General features: G+C 39.6%; 1 protein-coding gene across 3 annotated transcripts in view; it reads left to right on the forward strand.

Annotated features, from left to right (window-relative positions):
• The window catches only part of CALU (calumenin), a 32,158-nt gene that overhangs the window by 13,043 nt on the left and 3,206 nt on the right, over positions 1–15,909 (forward strand). For 2 of the 3 annotated variants that reach the window (XM_003261298.4, XM_003261301.4), the window contains 4 exons: positions 1,916–2,109; positions 6,517–6,683; positions 7,425–7,485; positions 15,111–15,310. In XM_003261298.4, coding sequence (XP_003261346.1) covers positions 1,916–2,109; positions 6,517–6,683; positions 7,425–7,485; positions 15,111–15,310 — 622 coding nt within the window. Of the gene's footprint in view, positions 1–1,915; positions 2,110–2,182; positions 2,377–6,516; positions 6,684–7,424; positions 7,486–15,110; positions 15,311–15,909 lie in introns of all 3 variants that reach the window. The other variant, XM_003261300.3, reaches the window with a different exon arrangement.

The following is a 15,909-nucleotide window of genomic DNA, read 5'->3' on the forward strand; positions in this document are numbered from 1 at the left end:
CCCGTCTTGAACAGTCATATGTCTTTTTTTATCTGGGCGATCCTTCTCTTCAGGCTATTTATAATAGTTTAAAAATACCTTTTGGGGATAGGAGAGGTTCTGGTTGCCCTTTTTCCTTGCCCTTTATTTCTGAACTGTACAGTGGCACTATTGGTAGCCAGTATCATTTGAGCACAAACTGCATCCCATTATAAATAATGTAGAACTTTTCAATATTGGTATAGCTTCATCTGTGAATAGTGTTAAAATTCTACAGGACTAAAGTTACAACAACAAAAATTGTCCTTATGTCTATGTAGATAGAAGAGGATATTTAAGAGATAACTTCTTCTTTTTTTTTTTTTTTTTTTTGAGACGGAGCCTCGCTCTGTCGCCCGGGCTGTAGTGCAGTGGCGCGATCTCAGCTCATTGCAACTGCCGCCTCCCAGGTTCAAGAGATTCTCCTGCCTCAGCCTCCTGAATAGCTGAGATTACAGGCATGCGCCACCATGCCCGGCTAATTTTTGTGTTTTTAGTAGAGACTGGGTTTCACCATGTTGGCCAGGCTGGTCTCGAATTCCTCACCTCCCGCCAGGTGATCTGCCTGCCTCGGCCTCCCAAAGTGCTGAGATTATAGGTGTGAGCCACCGTACCAGGCCAGAGATAACTTCTTACTGGTTTACCTTTCCTGTTAACATTTTGGAGCAAGATTACACATTCTCTGAAGGAAAATGCTAGTTACTTACAGGATTTAAGTAATAGTTGTATCTAACACCCGATCTGTATCAAAATGAGTCTCTTTTCATAGTGTCACTAGTACTCTTCAATTGTGATCACTTTCCTATGTTGTATTCATGAAATGAACACAAGCTGGGGAAAGACATTATTTGCTACCAACTGACAATCTTTTCAATCCTGCAAATAATAGAGCATAGGAGTATACCAAGATTTCGCTTCTGTTGAAAGTTTTGACTTCAACTTCATATTCCAAACTGAGCTGCTTACTTGGGTGACATTACATAGGATGACTTTGCCTCTATAGTTAAACAGAAGTTTAACCTTTAAACAGAAGTTTTCATATCATGGACATATTTTTAAATCCGTAAGATGACAGATCTGGAAGAAAGACACTTATAAAGCTTCATAAAGCCACTGATTCTTTAGCTTTGTGGTTTTGCTTTATAATCTACATACTAACCCTCTCAGCTTATTAACATTCTCATAATCAGATATACATTCTTACCACATCATTTCCTCAGAGTTCTCTGTTTTCATGTAAAAATCCAATTCAACACAGTATTTAAAAGCTGCTAGCCATTTTTTAGATAAGCATCTTCCTGTCTTTTTAATCTGTTTTTAAAAAAATAATCTTGCCTTGAGATATAAATGATCCCAGAACTTTTCTGCTATCTTTGTATTTTTATCAAAAGTGTTACTTTTTCTAAAAGCAGCTAAATTTTTGAAGTCTGATGTAACTATTTTGAATTTTTAGAAAACCATGATTATTTACCAAGAATTGGAGTTTCTCTTCTGTAAGCAATAAAGAAAAATAAAGTTCAGCCACATCTTCACTAGAGAAAATAAAAATGAAAACAAGGAAAAACAAAGTTTTACATGTTGTTTGGTGCAAAGAGTGGAGAACTTGGATAGGAATGGATATTTACTCCTGAATTCTAACCATAGGCTGAAATCTACCTCCAAAGAGATAGGCTGAGTTTGCTTTTGGATCCAAGTGCACCAGCCATGACTGTGTTGACCTTATTCACGTGGCTTATTACAGACCAGTAATGGACCATTTTTTTCAGTTGCTGGCCTGGCAGTTTTGTTTTGGAGACAATTTTTTATTTCTGTGCATTAGCCCTGGGCACACACCTGGCTAAGTCCAGAGTTCTGTGTGTTTTTAACCTTTTGCTGGATTTCTCTGCATTTTCTACAGAAAGATTGTAAGTAAAATAGATGGCGACAAGGACGGGTTTGTCACTGTGGATGAGCTCAAAGACTGGATTAAATTTGCACAAAAGCGCTGGATTTACGAGGATGTAGAGCGACAGTGGAAGGGGCATGACCTCAATGAGGACGGCCTCGTTTCCTGGGAGGAGTATAAAAATGCCACCTACGGCTACGTTTTAGGTAGGTCCCTACTATCTAGGGGAAAAAGGCTTGTGGAGCTGGCACCTTGAAACGTAACTGTTTTGTCTTGTAGAATGATTGTAGATAAAATAGACGCGGATAAAGATGGGTTTGTGACGGAGGGGGAGCTGAAATCCTGGATTAAGCACGCCCAGAAGAAATACATATATGACAATGTTGAAAACCAATGGCAGGAGTTTGATATGAATCAAGACGGCTTAATCTCCTGGGATGAGTACAGAAACGTGACTTATGGCACTTACCTGGGTAAGGGGCAAGATGTCAGCCTGGCAGGGACCGTGGTCTTGAGTCAAAGAAACAAATGGGTCACACAGTAAAGGAAAGGAAGCTTATCTTAAGTAGTTCAATTCAGTGCTGATTCCCTTTATTAATTTTAAATTTGTATATTATGTATTTTTAAATTAGTTTAATTGTCGTTTTCTGAAGTCTGGAAGTCTGGTATCTTCTACATTTTTAGCATTTTACATTTATTTTACCATTTTTTCTTTATGTCATCCCTCATAGAGACAATTTTTGGAGTAGATTTCATTTAAAAGAATACATTGGGCCGGGTGCCGATAGCTCACGCCTATAAGCACTTTGGGATGCTGAGGCGGGAGGATTGCCTGGGCCCAGGAGTTTGAGACCAGTCTGGGCAACATAGGGACACCCTGTCTCTACCAAAAAAAAAAAAAAAAAATTTAAATTAGCCAAGCATGGTGGTACACGCCTGTCCTAGATACTCAGGAGGCTAAGGTGGGAGGATCACTTAAGCCCAGGAGGTTGAGGCAGCTGCGAGCCATGATTGCACTGCTGCACTCCAGCCTTGGGGACAGAGTGAGATCTGTCCAAAAAAAAAAAAGAGGCTGTAAGGCTACGTAGTTCCAACAGTTGCAAAGCAAGGGGCTTTGAGATGTTTCTTGACATGGTCCCAGTAAAGTGTTGGACCTAAAATGCAAACCAAATTAGATTTCTTTATAACTGGTGAGGAGTCTTAATAAAATAGTTTTCCTTGATAAAATTTAACTATTTCAGTATGTCTGCTTACTGAAGTTTGGAAATGAAAATTTCCCATTTGTTTTCTCTGGCACATGAGTTTATCAGCCTGCTTTGCAAATGCTTTAAGGCAAATAAATGTTAATTTGATTGCTTTTTGTTGATTTGATAGCTTGTATGCTTGGGCCACCTGTTAGTAATTTTCTTTTACTTGTAACACTTGCCTGCTGCTGAATACTAGGCAGTGAGTCTTACTGAGTTGATGACCCAGGGTGTTTTTATTCGTGAAACTCCTCTGTTGTGCATGGTTACAGTTTAAGACAAGAATTGTATTAATATAAATGGTACTTTCTCCATTTTAATCTTGGAAATTAGGCAACCTTCTGGGTTAAAGCAAGCGTTCTCCGCCACTGACTAACAGTGAGTGTATAATGGATCTGTTTCCCCACAGATAGCCAGCTGTCTGCATTAATTACAGGACTGCATGCGTTTCTGGTGAAGAGACTTTTATTTCTGTGTCAGGCTTGTTCTCATTCCTAAGACTAAAGTGGCACTCTCTCTCTCAATGCTTGACACTTAGCCAAGAACCAAACATATCCTTCACCCAATTAAGAACACATGTATTAAACAGTCAGCACAGATGGAGAGGCATCCTGCTGCTTGCTCTGGCTGAGACCCAACACCTTCCTGATTTATTTGGAATTAATGATAAATATAAAGCAAAGAGTAGGCTATTGGTGATCTAAACAAAATGGTGCGTAAATAAATCTCAGCTCTGACCTAGGCACTCACTTGCTGCCCAGAATGATTCTTCAGTGCTGTGTATGATTATGTGCATAAAAATCTGTTGAGAGCTCTGTTGCCTCACAAGGCAGATGATTCAACGTAATGGGTATTTCTGCTGCCTGAGACTGCATAAGCTGAAGCACTGGCTGGAGAAGCAATGTCTTAATAAGGCATCTTTCCCCAGAGGCATGAGGGTGGACAGCACTGAGGGGGTCATGAGTCGGCTTAGAGAAGTGAGGAGGAGTTTTTATCACTGTGTGTTCTTGATTCAATTTGGAGTTCAGGTATAAATCATCATAGCTCTTAGTTAAAATCCATCTCAATGAATCCGCTATCCGTGAGAGAAAGGTTAACACTGTCTCTGCCACAAGTAAAATATGAAATACCGAGATCTAGCCTGCCTATAGCAAAACTAGATCAAGAGCCTACCTAAAGCTGTATACAGGCCAGCTAGGGCCAAAACTGGTGCTTAGGATAAATACAGCATTCCAAACAGAGCTATAGGAATATAGGTTTTGTCATTAAAAATAAAGTTTTGGCCAGGCACAGTGGCTTATGCCTATAATCTTAGCATTTCAGGAGGCCGAGGCAGAAAGGTTGCTTGAGTCCAAGAATTTGAGACCAACCAGGGCAACAAAGCCAGACCCCATCTTTACAAAAAATTATATTAAAAATTAGCCAGGAGTGGTAGTACTTGTCAGTAGTCCTAGCTACTTGGGAGGCCGAAGCAGGAGGATTGCTTGAGCCTCAGAGTCCAAGACTGCAGTGAGCTATGATTGCATTGCACTCCAGCCTGGGCCACAGAACAAGGTCCTGACTATAAATTAAAAAAAAAAAAAAAAAATTGTATCTTCCTGTTTCCCTCCTTATATATATATATGTGCATGTTGCTATTAGGCTATTTGAGTCCAGTCACCATGTTTTACCCCAAGGAGGGGAGGAGAGCACTTACGTGAGAATCTAGTCTTAAAGTATAAGTTGTCTTGTTATGTTTCTTATTTATATTACATAGTACTGAAACTTTGTTTAGAAGAGACACTTTAGTATCTGAGAAAGGCTTGTTTGCCTTACGTTCTCCATCTCAACCTATTATGGCTTTGAGTGTGTGTGTGTGTGTGTATGTGTGTGTGTGTACACAGGATCCAAAAGCCTTATGACTCATTAAGCTGTCTTACTGAATTTTTGACACTCAATAAAGAATGAAGCTTCAAAATGCTCAACTCTCAAAATAGCACGGTAGTTTTGTTTTTGTTTCTTTAAACTGTGCTTAAAGTGTGGAAAGATTGAACAATCTCAAAGGTCAGCAGTAATGATGTTATTCTTAAAGGGGCCCTGTGGGTCTTTTTTATAAAACCAGTGTCATATCCTTTTTATGTAATCAATATGTTGCAGGAACAATAATTTCTTTCCATTAATGTGGTGTCTTTTACTTTTTAAAATATCTTCACCAAAAAATTTTCATGTCTGTTATCTTAATTTGGTTTATACAGGAACTCAGATTGAAAAAAAATTTTTATTACTTTTCTGCAGTTAACTCCACAGTTTTTCAGCTTAAAAAACTAAATTTCACTTTTCTGTATTCTTAAATAGAGACTAGATAACTGCTGCTTGTGTAGCTCGATGTCATAACAGATGGGTAGTTCCAAATTCAATTTGATTGTAATCTAAGGGGTTTTTTTTTGTATACCTTTGTCAAGTTATTATTGACATAAAGTGAACTGTATGTATTTAAGTGCACAATTGTTGAGTTTTGACGTATGTATTTACCAGTGAAACCACCACTGTAATCACGATAATGAGCGTATCCATTACCCCCCCAACATTTCCTCATGTCCCTTGGTAATCCTTCTCATCCTCCCCATTCCCCTGTCCCTAGACAGTCACTCATCTGTTTTCTGTGACTCTAAGTTAGTTTGCATTTTCTAGAATTTTACATAAATGGGGATGAACAATACCTATAACTCTTGGTAGATTTCTGCGTTGACTGAAAAAAAACAATGTGACCTTCAAAGTGGTGGCATTCTATTGCTTGAATCCAAGTGTCCATTATATGAGGTAGAAGGCCTTTGGTTTCTGTCTTCTTAATGAGATCCTAATGTTTAATAAAAATAGCAGTAACTGACATTTGTTGAAAGCCAACTATGTGCCAGGCATTGTTCTAAGCACTTAGATATATTTTCTCATTTAAACCTTACAACAATCCTATGAAGCTGGCACCACTGCTGTCTCCATTTTACAGATAAAAGAGACCAAGGCAGAGGCCAAACAGCTAGAAAATGGTAGAGTTCAAACTCAGGCAGTATGGGACTTGAGAGCCACCACTGCCTTCCAGATGTAACTAGAAAATTCAAGCCTTCTAGTAGCCTTAATACCAATAGTGAAACATAACAGTGAGTTACATAGTTTAGGAGCCAGAGTTCCATGTGAACTTGGAGCTGACTCTGAGATCTGATGACTGGAGCTGTAGCCCAAAACTAAATGTCTTTGTACTGCTGCAGTTTTACCTGTGTAATCAATTATTTCTTCCTTGCATGGTTTATCTTTATTGGAAATTGATTTCCCACCCCACACATTTTCATATTTTCCGAAAGCCTTTAAGATTTGACCTAAATTTTTGTTTTCTAGATGATCCAGACCCTGATGATGGATTTAACTATAAACAAATGATGGTTAGAGATGAGCGGAGGTTTAAAATGGCAGACAAGGATGGAGACCTCATTGCCACAAAGGAGGAGTTCACAGCTTTCCTGCACCCTGAGGAGTATGACTACATGAAAGATATAGTAGTGCAGGTGGGTGAGATGAAGGATTCTGAACAGGGACTCAGTTTCTGTTTTTGTGGCTTATTCTATCTTTCCCCTTTAGCCTTATATAGCATATCTTATATATATATATGCTATATAGCATATCACTATATATGCTATATAAGTACTGGCCAGATTCAGAATCCAAGGTCTGTCACTGTTTTTCTGTGACCTTGATCAAGGTGCCTTGGGCATTCTGTTTAGTATGATAATACCTTCTGTCATATAATGTATTTTGCCATTTCATTGGTAGCTTCATATTGTAAGAATGGGGGGAAATCCTATTATTTAAAATATCCCGTGACCAATAGTCAGACATTGAGTAATAACAGTGATGCTAAAGAACTCTCACAGAAGGCAGTTACTGATAACATAGACTATCTATAGCTATACACATAATCACTGCTCACGTCTCCTGCTAGTGTGACTTTAGCGTGACTAAGGCTACCAGGTAGATCATCATGGGCTTGATGGGATAGTTTGTCATTAAGCAATGTCAATGTTCTGCCAGGAAGACTCAGTTATTTTAGATTGAAGCATAGGAAATTGCTCATGTTTTACCATTTCTTGGCTAGAAATGGTTTTAACCATATATACACACATACGTACGTACATACATACGTGTACGTGTGTGTTTAATGAATAATAAATGTTTGCTTAGATACTTTACTTTCTCCTGGAAAATTCAGAGACTAACTTAATAGTCTCTTCTTATTCTTTCCTGTTTAGGAAACAATGGAAGATATAGATAAGAATGCTGATGGTTTCATTGATCTAGAAGAGTATATTGGTAAGTCTCTGCTTCTAGTGTTTTTCTTAGAAAAGCTGAGAAGCTTTGAAAGATGTATTTGCTGGCTGGGCGCAGTGGCTCATGCCTGTAATCCCAACACTTTGGGAGGCCGAGGCGGGCAGATTACCTGAGATCAGGAGTTCAAGTCCAGCCTGGCCAACATGGTGAAACCCCGTCTCTACTAAAAATACAAAAATATTAGCTGGGTGTGGTGGCGGGCGCCTGTAATCCCAGCTACTCAGGAGGCTGAGGCAGAAGAATCGCTTGAACCCAGGAGGCGGAGGTTGCAGTGAGCTGAGAACATGCCATTGCACTCCAGCCTGGGCAACAAGAGTGAAACTCTGTCTCAAAAAAAGAAAGAAAGAAAGATGTATTTGCCCATAGAAACAATTTACCCCAAGGGTCAATTCTCACTAGCTCATTAGCTGTCACCAGATCATTAACCAGACCATTGTGATAGTGGGTTGTGATAAAGTATCCGTAGCCACACTGCCCAATCAAAATATAAATGTGAGCCCCATATGTAATTTTAACTTTTCTAATAGCCACCTTAAAAAGTAAAAGGAAACAGATGAAATTTCAGTAGTGTGTTATTTAACCTAATATTCTAAAATACTATAATTTCCACTTAATGTAAATTATTGAGGGTTTTTTTTAATACTTACAGCACATCCCAGCCACATTTCAAGTGCTTAATAAGCACCTGTGGCTACCATCCTCAACAGCACAGATATAGTGTATCCTGCATGCTCTATGGAACTGATGGTAAAGAGTTGCAGGGGGCCTGGCATGGTGGCTCACGCCTGTAATCCCAGCACTTCGGGAGGCCGAGGCGGGCAGATCACAAGGTCAGGAGATCGAGACCATCCTGGCTAACACGGTGAAACCCCGTCTCTACTAAAAATACAAAAAATTAGCTGGGTGTGGTGGCGGGTGCTGTAGTCCCAGCTACTGGGAAGGCTGAGGCAGGAGAATGGCGTGAACCCGGGAGGCGGAGCGTGCAGTGAGCTGAGATCATGCCACTGCACTCCAGCCTGGGCTACAGAGCGAGACTCTGTCTCAAAAAAAAAAAAAAAAAAAAAAAAAAAAGTTGCAGGGAGCCCAGACTGACATAGTTTGGAAACCCAGGGAAAGGAGATAGGGAATAGATTAAGAGATGGATAAATAAATGATGGGGAGTTGCTGATCCCTCTTGTAACCGTTCCTTTTTACTGTGTTCTGTTCATATTTTCTCTCTGATTCTCTGACTACTTTCCTTTTGTTTTTTAAGTTTCTCCCTTTTGACATTCCCTTTTTAGTTGTCTGTCTAAATTTTTTGTAAAAAATTGTTTTGGATGTCACACCTTCAAGGCCAATTTCTCCCAAGTAAAGCTCTGTTTTATTGTCATCAGACTAATTTTAAGATATTCTCATTGCTTTAAAAAAAAAAAAAAAAAGAGCTGTCTTTCTTACCAAGTAGTTGAGCAAATTGTTTCCCAATTACTGTGACAGAAATTAAAATGAGTAAAGGAGCAGGGTGTGGTGGCATACCCAGTTACTTGGGAGGCTGAGGCAGGAGGATCACTTGAGTCCAAGAGTTCTGGACTGTAGTCACAAGTTCATCATCAATATGGTGACCTCCTGGGAGCAGGGGATCACCGGGTTGCCTAAGGAGGAGTGAACCAGCCCAGGACAGAATCAGAACAGGTCAAAACTGTGCTGATTAGTAGTGAGGTTGTGCCTGTGGATAGCAACTGTACTCCAGCCTGAGCAACATAGCGAGACTCCATCTCTTTAGAAAAGTGAGTAAAGATGGAAAGTATAAGACTGTTACTACAAATGTCATTGTTACAAATACTTTGTTTAGAAAGATATTAGATATTTTAATATTTCACATACTTATTTTCATTTGTAATAACTTATTCTAGCACACCATTGGTTTTGTGTTTCAGATAAGCCCGTTTATTTTTAGACCTCTGATAGTTACCTGAAATGTTTATTTTAAGCCTGAAAGGAAGACTTAATCCTTACCTCTATCACCTGTCATTAAACTGTATGGAGCAAGTCACTCCTTTACTTAGATGTTGTCTTATCATACCTGTTATTTACATGCTAGAGTTACTCCAATTGAATTACTCCTTGACTGTTTACCTCCCTTTTCTTAGGTTCAGTGACATACTTTGAACTTTTTAAAGAAAGATGAGCAATGGAAGATAGGCTGTTTTCCTAAACTGATTTTTTTTTTTTTTTTTTTTTTTTTTTGGTGAAGTTCATCAGGACAGTGGATAAATGCCTAGGTGCATTTACTGATCCCACATTGATGTTACTAGGGTTTTCTACTTTTAAATGATTTATCTTTTTATTCTTGGCTTTTGCCATTTTATTGCCATTGCTAAAACTGAGGAACTCATTTGAACCTCCCAAGGAGAGGAATTTTTATAACTGTTAACTACATCACTTATCAAGCATTGAGGCCAAATAAGGAGATATTTCTGTCTCCCTGTGTATCATATAGATTCAAGGGCAGAGGAGTTATATTTTGAAGCTACCAAAACTATCTTGTGCATGTGTGCTTTTTTTTTTTACAAGTTAGTAACTAATGCAAAGACTTTTACATCTGGGATGCTGGGCTTTGTAAATCTAAAATTCTCCCAAACAGTATCTTTCAGCTTCTAGTGTCGTGTTGAAGGAGATCATGAAGAAACAAACTTCTTCGCCTCATAAATTTAGCATTAAAAAGAAGCCCCCATCAGTGCCTGAGGAGACATAGGGAAAGAAAACAAAAAACACCCAAAGTTGTGCTGATAATTATTTTTATTTTTAAAATTTATTATAAAGCATTGCAGACGTACACTATTTATTTATTTATTTATTTTTGTTTTTGAGACCGTCTTGCTGTGTCACCCAGGCTGGAGTGCAGTGGTGTGATCTCCACTCACTACAACCTTTGCCTCCCAGGTTCAGGAGATTCTTGTGCCTCAGCCTCCTGAGTAGTTGGGATTACAGGCATGCACCACCACACCTGGCTAATTTTTGTATTTTTAATAGAGGCGGGGTTTCGCCATGTTGGCCAGGGTGATCTTGAACTCCTGGCCTCAAGTGATCTGACTGTCTTAGCCTCCCAAAGTGCTGGAATTACAAGTGTGTGAGCCACCGCACCTGCCCCCAAATTAGAATAGTATAATGAATCCCCATGTACCTATGCCTAACCTCAACAACAATCAACTTACAGCCAGTTTTTTCTCAGCCACATCCACTTCCTTGCTTCCTTCTTACTTTGAAGTAAATCCCAATCATTATGTCATTTCATCTGTAAACATTTAGGTATATATGTCTAAAATATATATGTGTTTCTAAAAACAATTTTTTAAAGATAATATCAACCCGAGAAAATTAATAATCCCTTCAAATCATCAAATAGACTGAGTCTTTTAAAAATAGAAATTCAGCCAAGCGTGGTGGCTCATGCCTGTAATCTCAACACTTTGGGAGGCTGAGGTGGGCAGATCACAAGGTCAGGAATTAGAGACCAGCCTGACCAACCTGGTGAAACCCCGTCTCTACTAAAAGTATAAAAATTAGCCAGGTGTGGTGGCACGTGCCTGTGTAATCCCAGCTACTCAGGAGGCTGAAGCAGGAGAATCGCTTGAACCCGGGAGGCGGAGGTTGCAGTGAGCTGAGATGGCGCCACTGCACTCCAGCCTGGGCGACAGAGCAAGACTCTGTCTCAAAAAAATAAAATAAATAAAAATAGAAATTCAAATAGTTTATCATGGTCACCTAGCTTTAAAATGCACTTATGTTATAGTGTATTGTGTATTCTAGCTTCCTTTAAAACCATATCTTTTAAGCATGTATCTATTTCCTAATTCAGAACTTTCCAATCTGTATCCTGTAAGTCTTCTTGGCCTTCAGGACAGCTAGGGCAGGGACCTGATCCAGTGGACCATACAAATACTACATTTTCTGAATGTGCTGTAGCGTGGGAAAAAATTGGCAACTCCTGCTGTGAGGAACTTCTCTTGTGAGTTTAAGACAGAGGAGTACTTCTACCCTTAACCCTCAAGGTCAGGAAAATGGCAGCACTGACTAAATAATTACCTTTGCTTAGAACTTGCAGGAACTATTTAGACTTCTCTTTAGGTGTTTTCCCATACCTTACATGCAATGCAGGTACACTTAGCTTAGATGTCATACAACTCAAGCGTTTTCAGACTTGTTCACTTACATAACTCCTGAAAGAATTTGACCAACAGCATTCCCTTATGTGTTTTAAAGTTGGCATCTGAAATATTTAATTAAGAAATTTAAACAGTTGTAAAGAATAGTCTCTTTTGGGCCGGATGCCGTAGCTCATTCCTGTAATCCCAGAACTTTGGGAGGCTGAGGCAGGTGAATCACTTGAGCCCAGGAGTTTGAGACCAACCTGGACAACATGGCGCAACCCTGTCTCAACAAAAAAATACAAAAAAAAAGAAAAAATTAGCCTGGCATGGTGGCGTGTGCCTGTAGTCCCAGCAACTCAGGAGGATCACTTGAGCCTGAGGGTTTGAGGTTGCAGTGCACCGTTATTGTACCACTGCACTCCAGCCTGGGCAACAGAGCAAGACCCTGTCTCAAAAGATAAAAGAATATTCTTTGTTGGTGATAAGCATTGACATTTTGAAAGTAATTCTGAAAGAAATCTATAAAATTTAAATACAAGATACCACAGCAACTTCTTACCTGCCATCATTCATATGAATAATTTGGACACGACAACTTTAAAAAGATAAGAAATTTAAATTCAGTCTGGGTATTAGATGATACTAAGGAATTGATTTGGTAAAATTTGAAAGAGGCATTGTGGGTATATAAGAAAATATCTGTAATTGTTTACATTTCATAATAGTTAAAAAGGAAATGTTTCTGTGGTACTTTTTTTTTTTTTTTTTTTAGTTACGGTGTTTGGTTAGCAACAATGTGACCATCACTTAATTACCCTTTTTTTGTTTAAATTTATAGGGATTTGGGGATATTTATACTACTTATCAGTCACCACATGGTATTGTCTTAAAAAAAAATGAGTAAACTGTTAACCAACTTGGACATTTTGCACTCTTCCTGTTTCTTCTTCTTCTTCTTTTTTTAAAAAAGACAAGAGTCTCATTCTGTTGCCCCTGTTGGTGTGCAGTGGCACAGTCACAGCAGCCTCGATCTCCAAGGTGGGGAGATCAGGTGATCCTCTCACCTCAGCTGGGACCACAGAAGAACACCACCATACCCAGCTGATTTTTTAAATTATTATTCTTATAGACATGGGTCTCCCTACATTGCCCAGGCTGGTCTGGAAATCCTGGGCTCAAGAGCTCTACCTGCCTTGGCCTCCCAAAGTGCTGGGATTACAGACGTCAGCCACCCAGCCTCCTGTTTCTTTTTTTTTTTCTTTTTCTTTTTGAGACAGGGTCTCACTCTGTCACCTAGGCTGGAGTGCAGTGGCGTGATCATGGTTCACTGCAGCCTCGATCTCCTAGGCTCAAGCCATCCTCCTGCCTCAGCCTCCCGAGTAGCTGGGACTTAGGTGCACGCTGCCATGCCTGGCTAATTTTTGTATTTCTTGTAGGGATTTTGCCATGTTGCCCAGGCTGATCTCAAACTCACGAGTCAGCCTTCTATTTGTTAGATTCATTTGCAGTTTAGTTCCTCAACAGAATTATATTCTGACATATTGTATCTTGAAAGCCTTAGTCACTTTGACATTCTTATTTGCAAGAACATTGTGTATGTAAATTGAAGTATGGAAAATGGTGCTCTGTGATACGGCTTTTAAGTGTTTTTAGAGTCTTCTGGGTTAAGTTGCTATTACAATTATTAATACACAATTGAACAAAATAACATTACAAACGTTTTATGTTTATATATTTTTAAATGCATTTCTTTGACACATTTTTTTTCAAATAGTTTCATATCCATGGATGACAATTACTTATCGCTAGAGTAAAATGGGATTCAGCACCAATTCCTAATTTTTATTTTTTAGAGGAAGTACTAACAGACCTTGTTTACATTAGTAAATAAGTTGATGGAAATGGAAGATTTGTCATAGCAATGTTGCTTAGTTCTTGGAACTCCTTTTGAGTTAGATGTCAGAAATCATGTAATCTGTCATCAAAAATTATGGGTTTTGTTTGTTTCAAGATGGAGTCTCGCTCTGTCACCCAGGCTGTAGTACAGAGGCATGGTCTCGGCTCACTGCAACCTCTGCCTCCGGGGTTCAAGCGATTCTCCTGCCTCAGCCTCCCCAGTAGCTGGGGATTACAGGCGTGGGCCAGCACGCCTGGCTAATTTTATTTTTTATTTTTAGTAGAGACGGGATTTCACCATGTTGGCCATGCTGGTCTCAAACTCCTGACCTCAAGTGATCCACCCGCCTCAGCCTCCCAAAGTTCTGGGATTACAGGCGTGAGCCGCTGCACCCAGCCCAAAAATTATGTTTGATGATCCCTTAGCTAAAACTCAATTAGGCCATTTTTCAAGGTTTTTTTTTTTTTAAAGCAAAGAATTTAAAACCTTTTGACATACAAAAGAATTTATTCATTTTTTTCAGACATTTGCATTCTCAAGACTGACATTAGTATTTCTTTTTCTTTTTTTTTTTGTGACGGAGTCTTGCTCTGTCGCCCAGGCTAGAGTGCAGTGATACGATCTCGGCTCACTGCAACCTCTGCCTCCTGGGTTCAAGTGATTCTCCTGCCTCAACCTCTCGAGTAGCTGGGATTACAGGCATGCACCACCATGCTCAGCTAATTTTTGTATTTTTAGTAGAGATGGGGTTTTGCCATTTTGGCCAGGCTGGTCTCAAACTCCTGACCTCAGGTGATCTGGTCTCGAACTCCAACCTCAGGTGATCTGCCTGCCTAGGCCTCCCAAAGTGCTGGAATTACAGGTGTGAGCCACCACGCCCGGCCAGACACTAGTATTTCTAATTGTTTCTTTTTCATTATCGTGGAGCTTTTTACACTCTAGTTTCAAAATGGTTGAAAATATGCCTTTCTTTTATAAAGTGGGACAAGGACAGTTGTGAAAGGGGGGAGATGGGAAAAAAGCCTTGATGGCCAGAGGTACATTCTTACGAAGATCAATTTTGGAAAAAACTATATGTGGAACTGAGTATCTGGAATTTGATTCTCTCTTGACTGACCTTTCTCAGTGTACTCCTTGACAGTGTTCCTGTTTCCCCAGGGGCATGCTTGTCCCAACTGAAGGCCACTGGTATAATGGACTCTTTGTAGTAATTGACTACACCTTTCTAAAACAAGTGGTCCAGTTTAATTAGCTACCTTAGGGTGAAATGAAATGTAGGGCAACAAGTCTAAATCTTTCTTGATGGTAGCTCTCTCCTCTTATTTCTGCATTTATTAAGGTATAAGGACTCTTTGCTCTCATGTGACTTAAAATCAGCAGCTGGAAATATTCTCGTTGCAAGATAAGTAATTAAGCCTCAGGAAAATACCTTGCTTTCTAAGGTCTGTCTGGCCTAAAATACCCTTGCAGCTGCTGTTGGGTTCCAAACAAATGGATGAGGAAAAAGGGTTAGGCCAGATTAGCATGAGGCAGTTTTTGGGAAAAGACAAACCCTTCTTTCGTATGTATGTCTGTGTACCCAGGTGACATGTACAGCCATGATGGGAATACTGATGAGCCAGAATGGGTAAAGACAGAGCGAGAGCAGTTTGTTGAGTTTCGGGATAAGAACCGTGATGGGAAGATGGACAAGGAAGAGACCAAAGACTGGATCCTTCCCTCAGACTATGATCATGCAGAGGCAGAAGCCAGGCACCTGGTCTATGAATCAGACCAAAACAAGGTAAGTCTGGCCAGGCCCACACAATCTATCCTTGATTGAAGTATGCTTCTAGGGGATCACCTGAACAGTTTCTGTTAAGGTGCAAAGAGCATTTAAGGTCTTAATTAGTCTAAGTCAGCCAAGTATCTGAATCTGGCGATTAAAACCTTTCAGGGCAGCACTAGCTATCTGATCTCATTTTAGAAATCCTTTTGCCCAGTGCTGATAGCATTGTAGGAAATTTGGCTTCAGAAAAGAGCCTTTGTGTGTAGCCTGTGTCCAGCATGCATCATCAGGTATTTTTAGATCCCCAGGAATTTTTTTTTTCCTTGTTACTTCATTTGTTCCTTTACCTATTACAGGCCCATTCTGTCTACTCAAAGCTGGTTGTTTCCTTCTTAAATCAAATACGCTTTTTTTAAATTGGGTCCTTTGTGTGGGCTATAAATCAGCTTTTCTCTGGAGCCTGTTCAAATTGTCCTTGATCAATCAATTATCTGAGGTATTTTGTTAAAAGTATTGTTGTCCCTAAGCCCAGTCACCTGCTTCAGAGATTTTAATGCCCTGCTTGGAGTAAGCTGAAAATCGGTCTAAAGATGGAGATTTTCAGTGTTCTGAGT

This window comes from Nomascus leucogenys, chromosome 13 (genome assembly GCF_006542625.1).
Source record: "Nomascus leucogenys isolate Asia chromosome 13, Asia_NLE_v1, whole genome shotgun sequence".
In the NCBI taxonomy this organism is placed as follows: Eukaryota; Metazoa; Chordata; class Mammalia; order Primates; family Hylobatidae; genus Nomascus; species Nomascus leucogenys.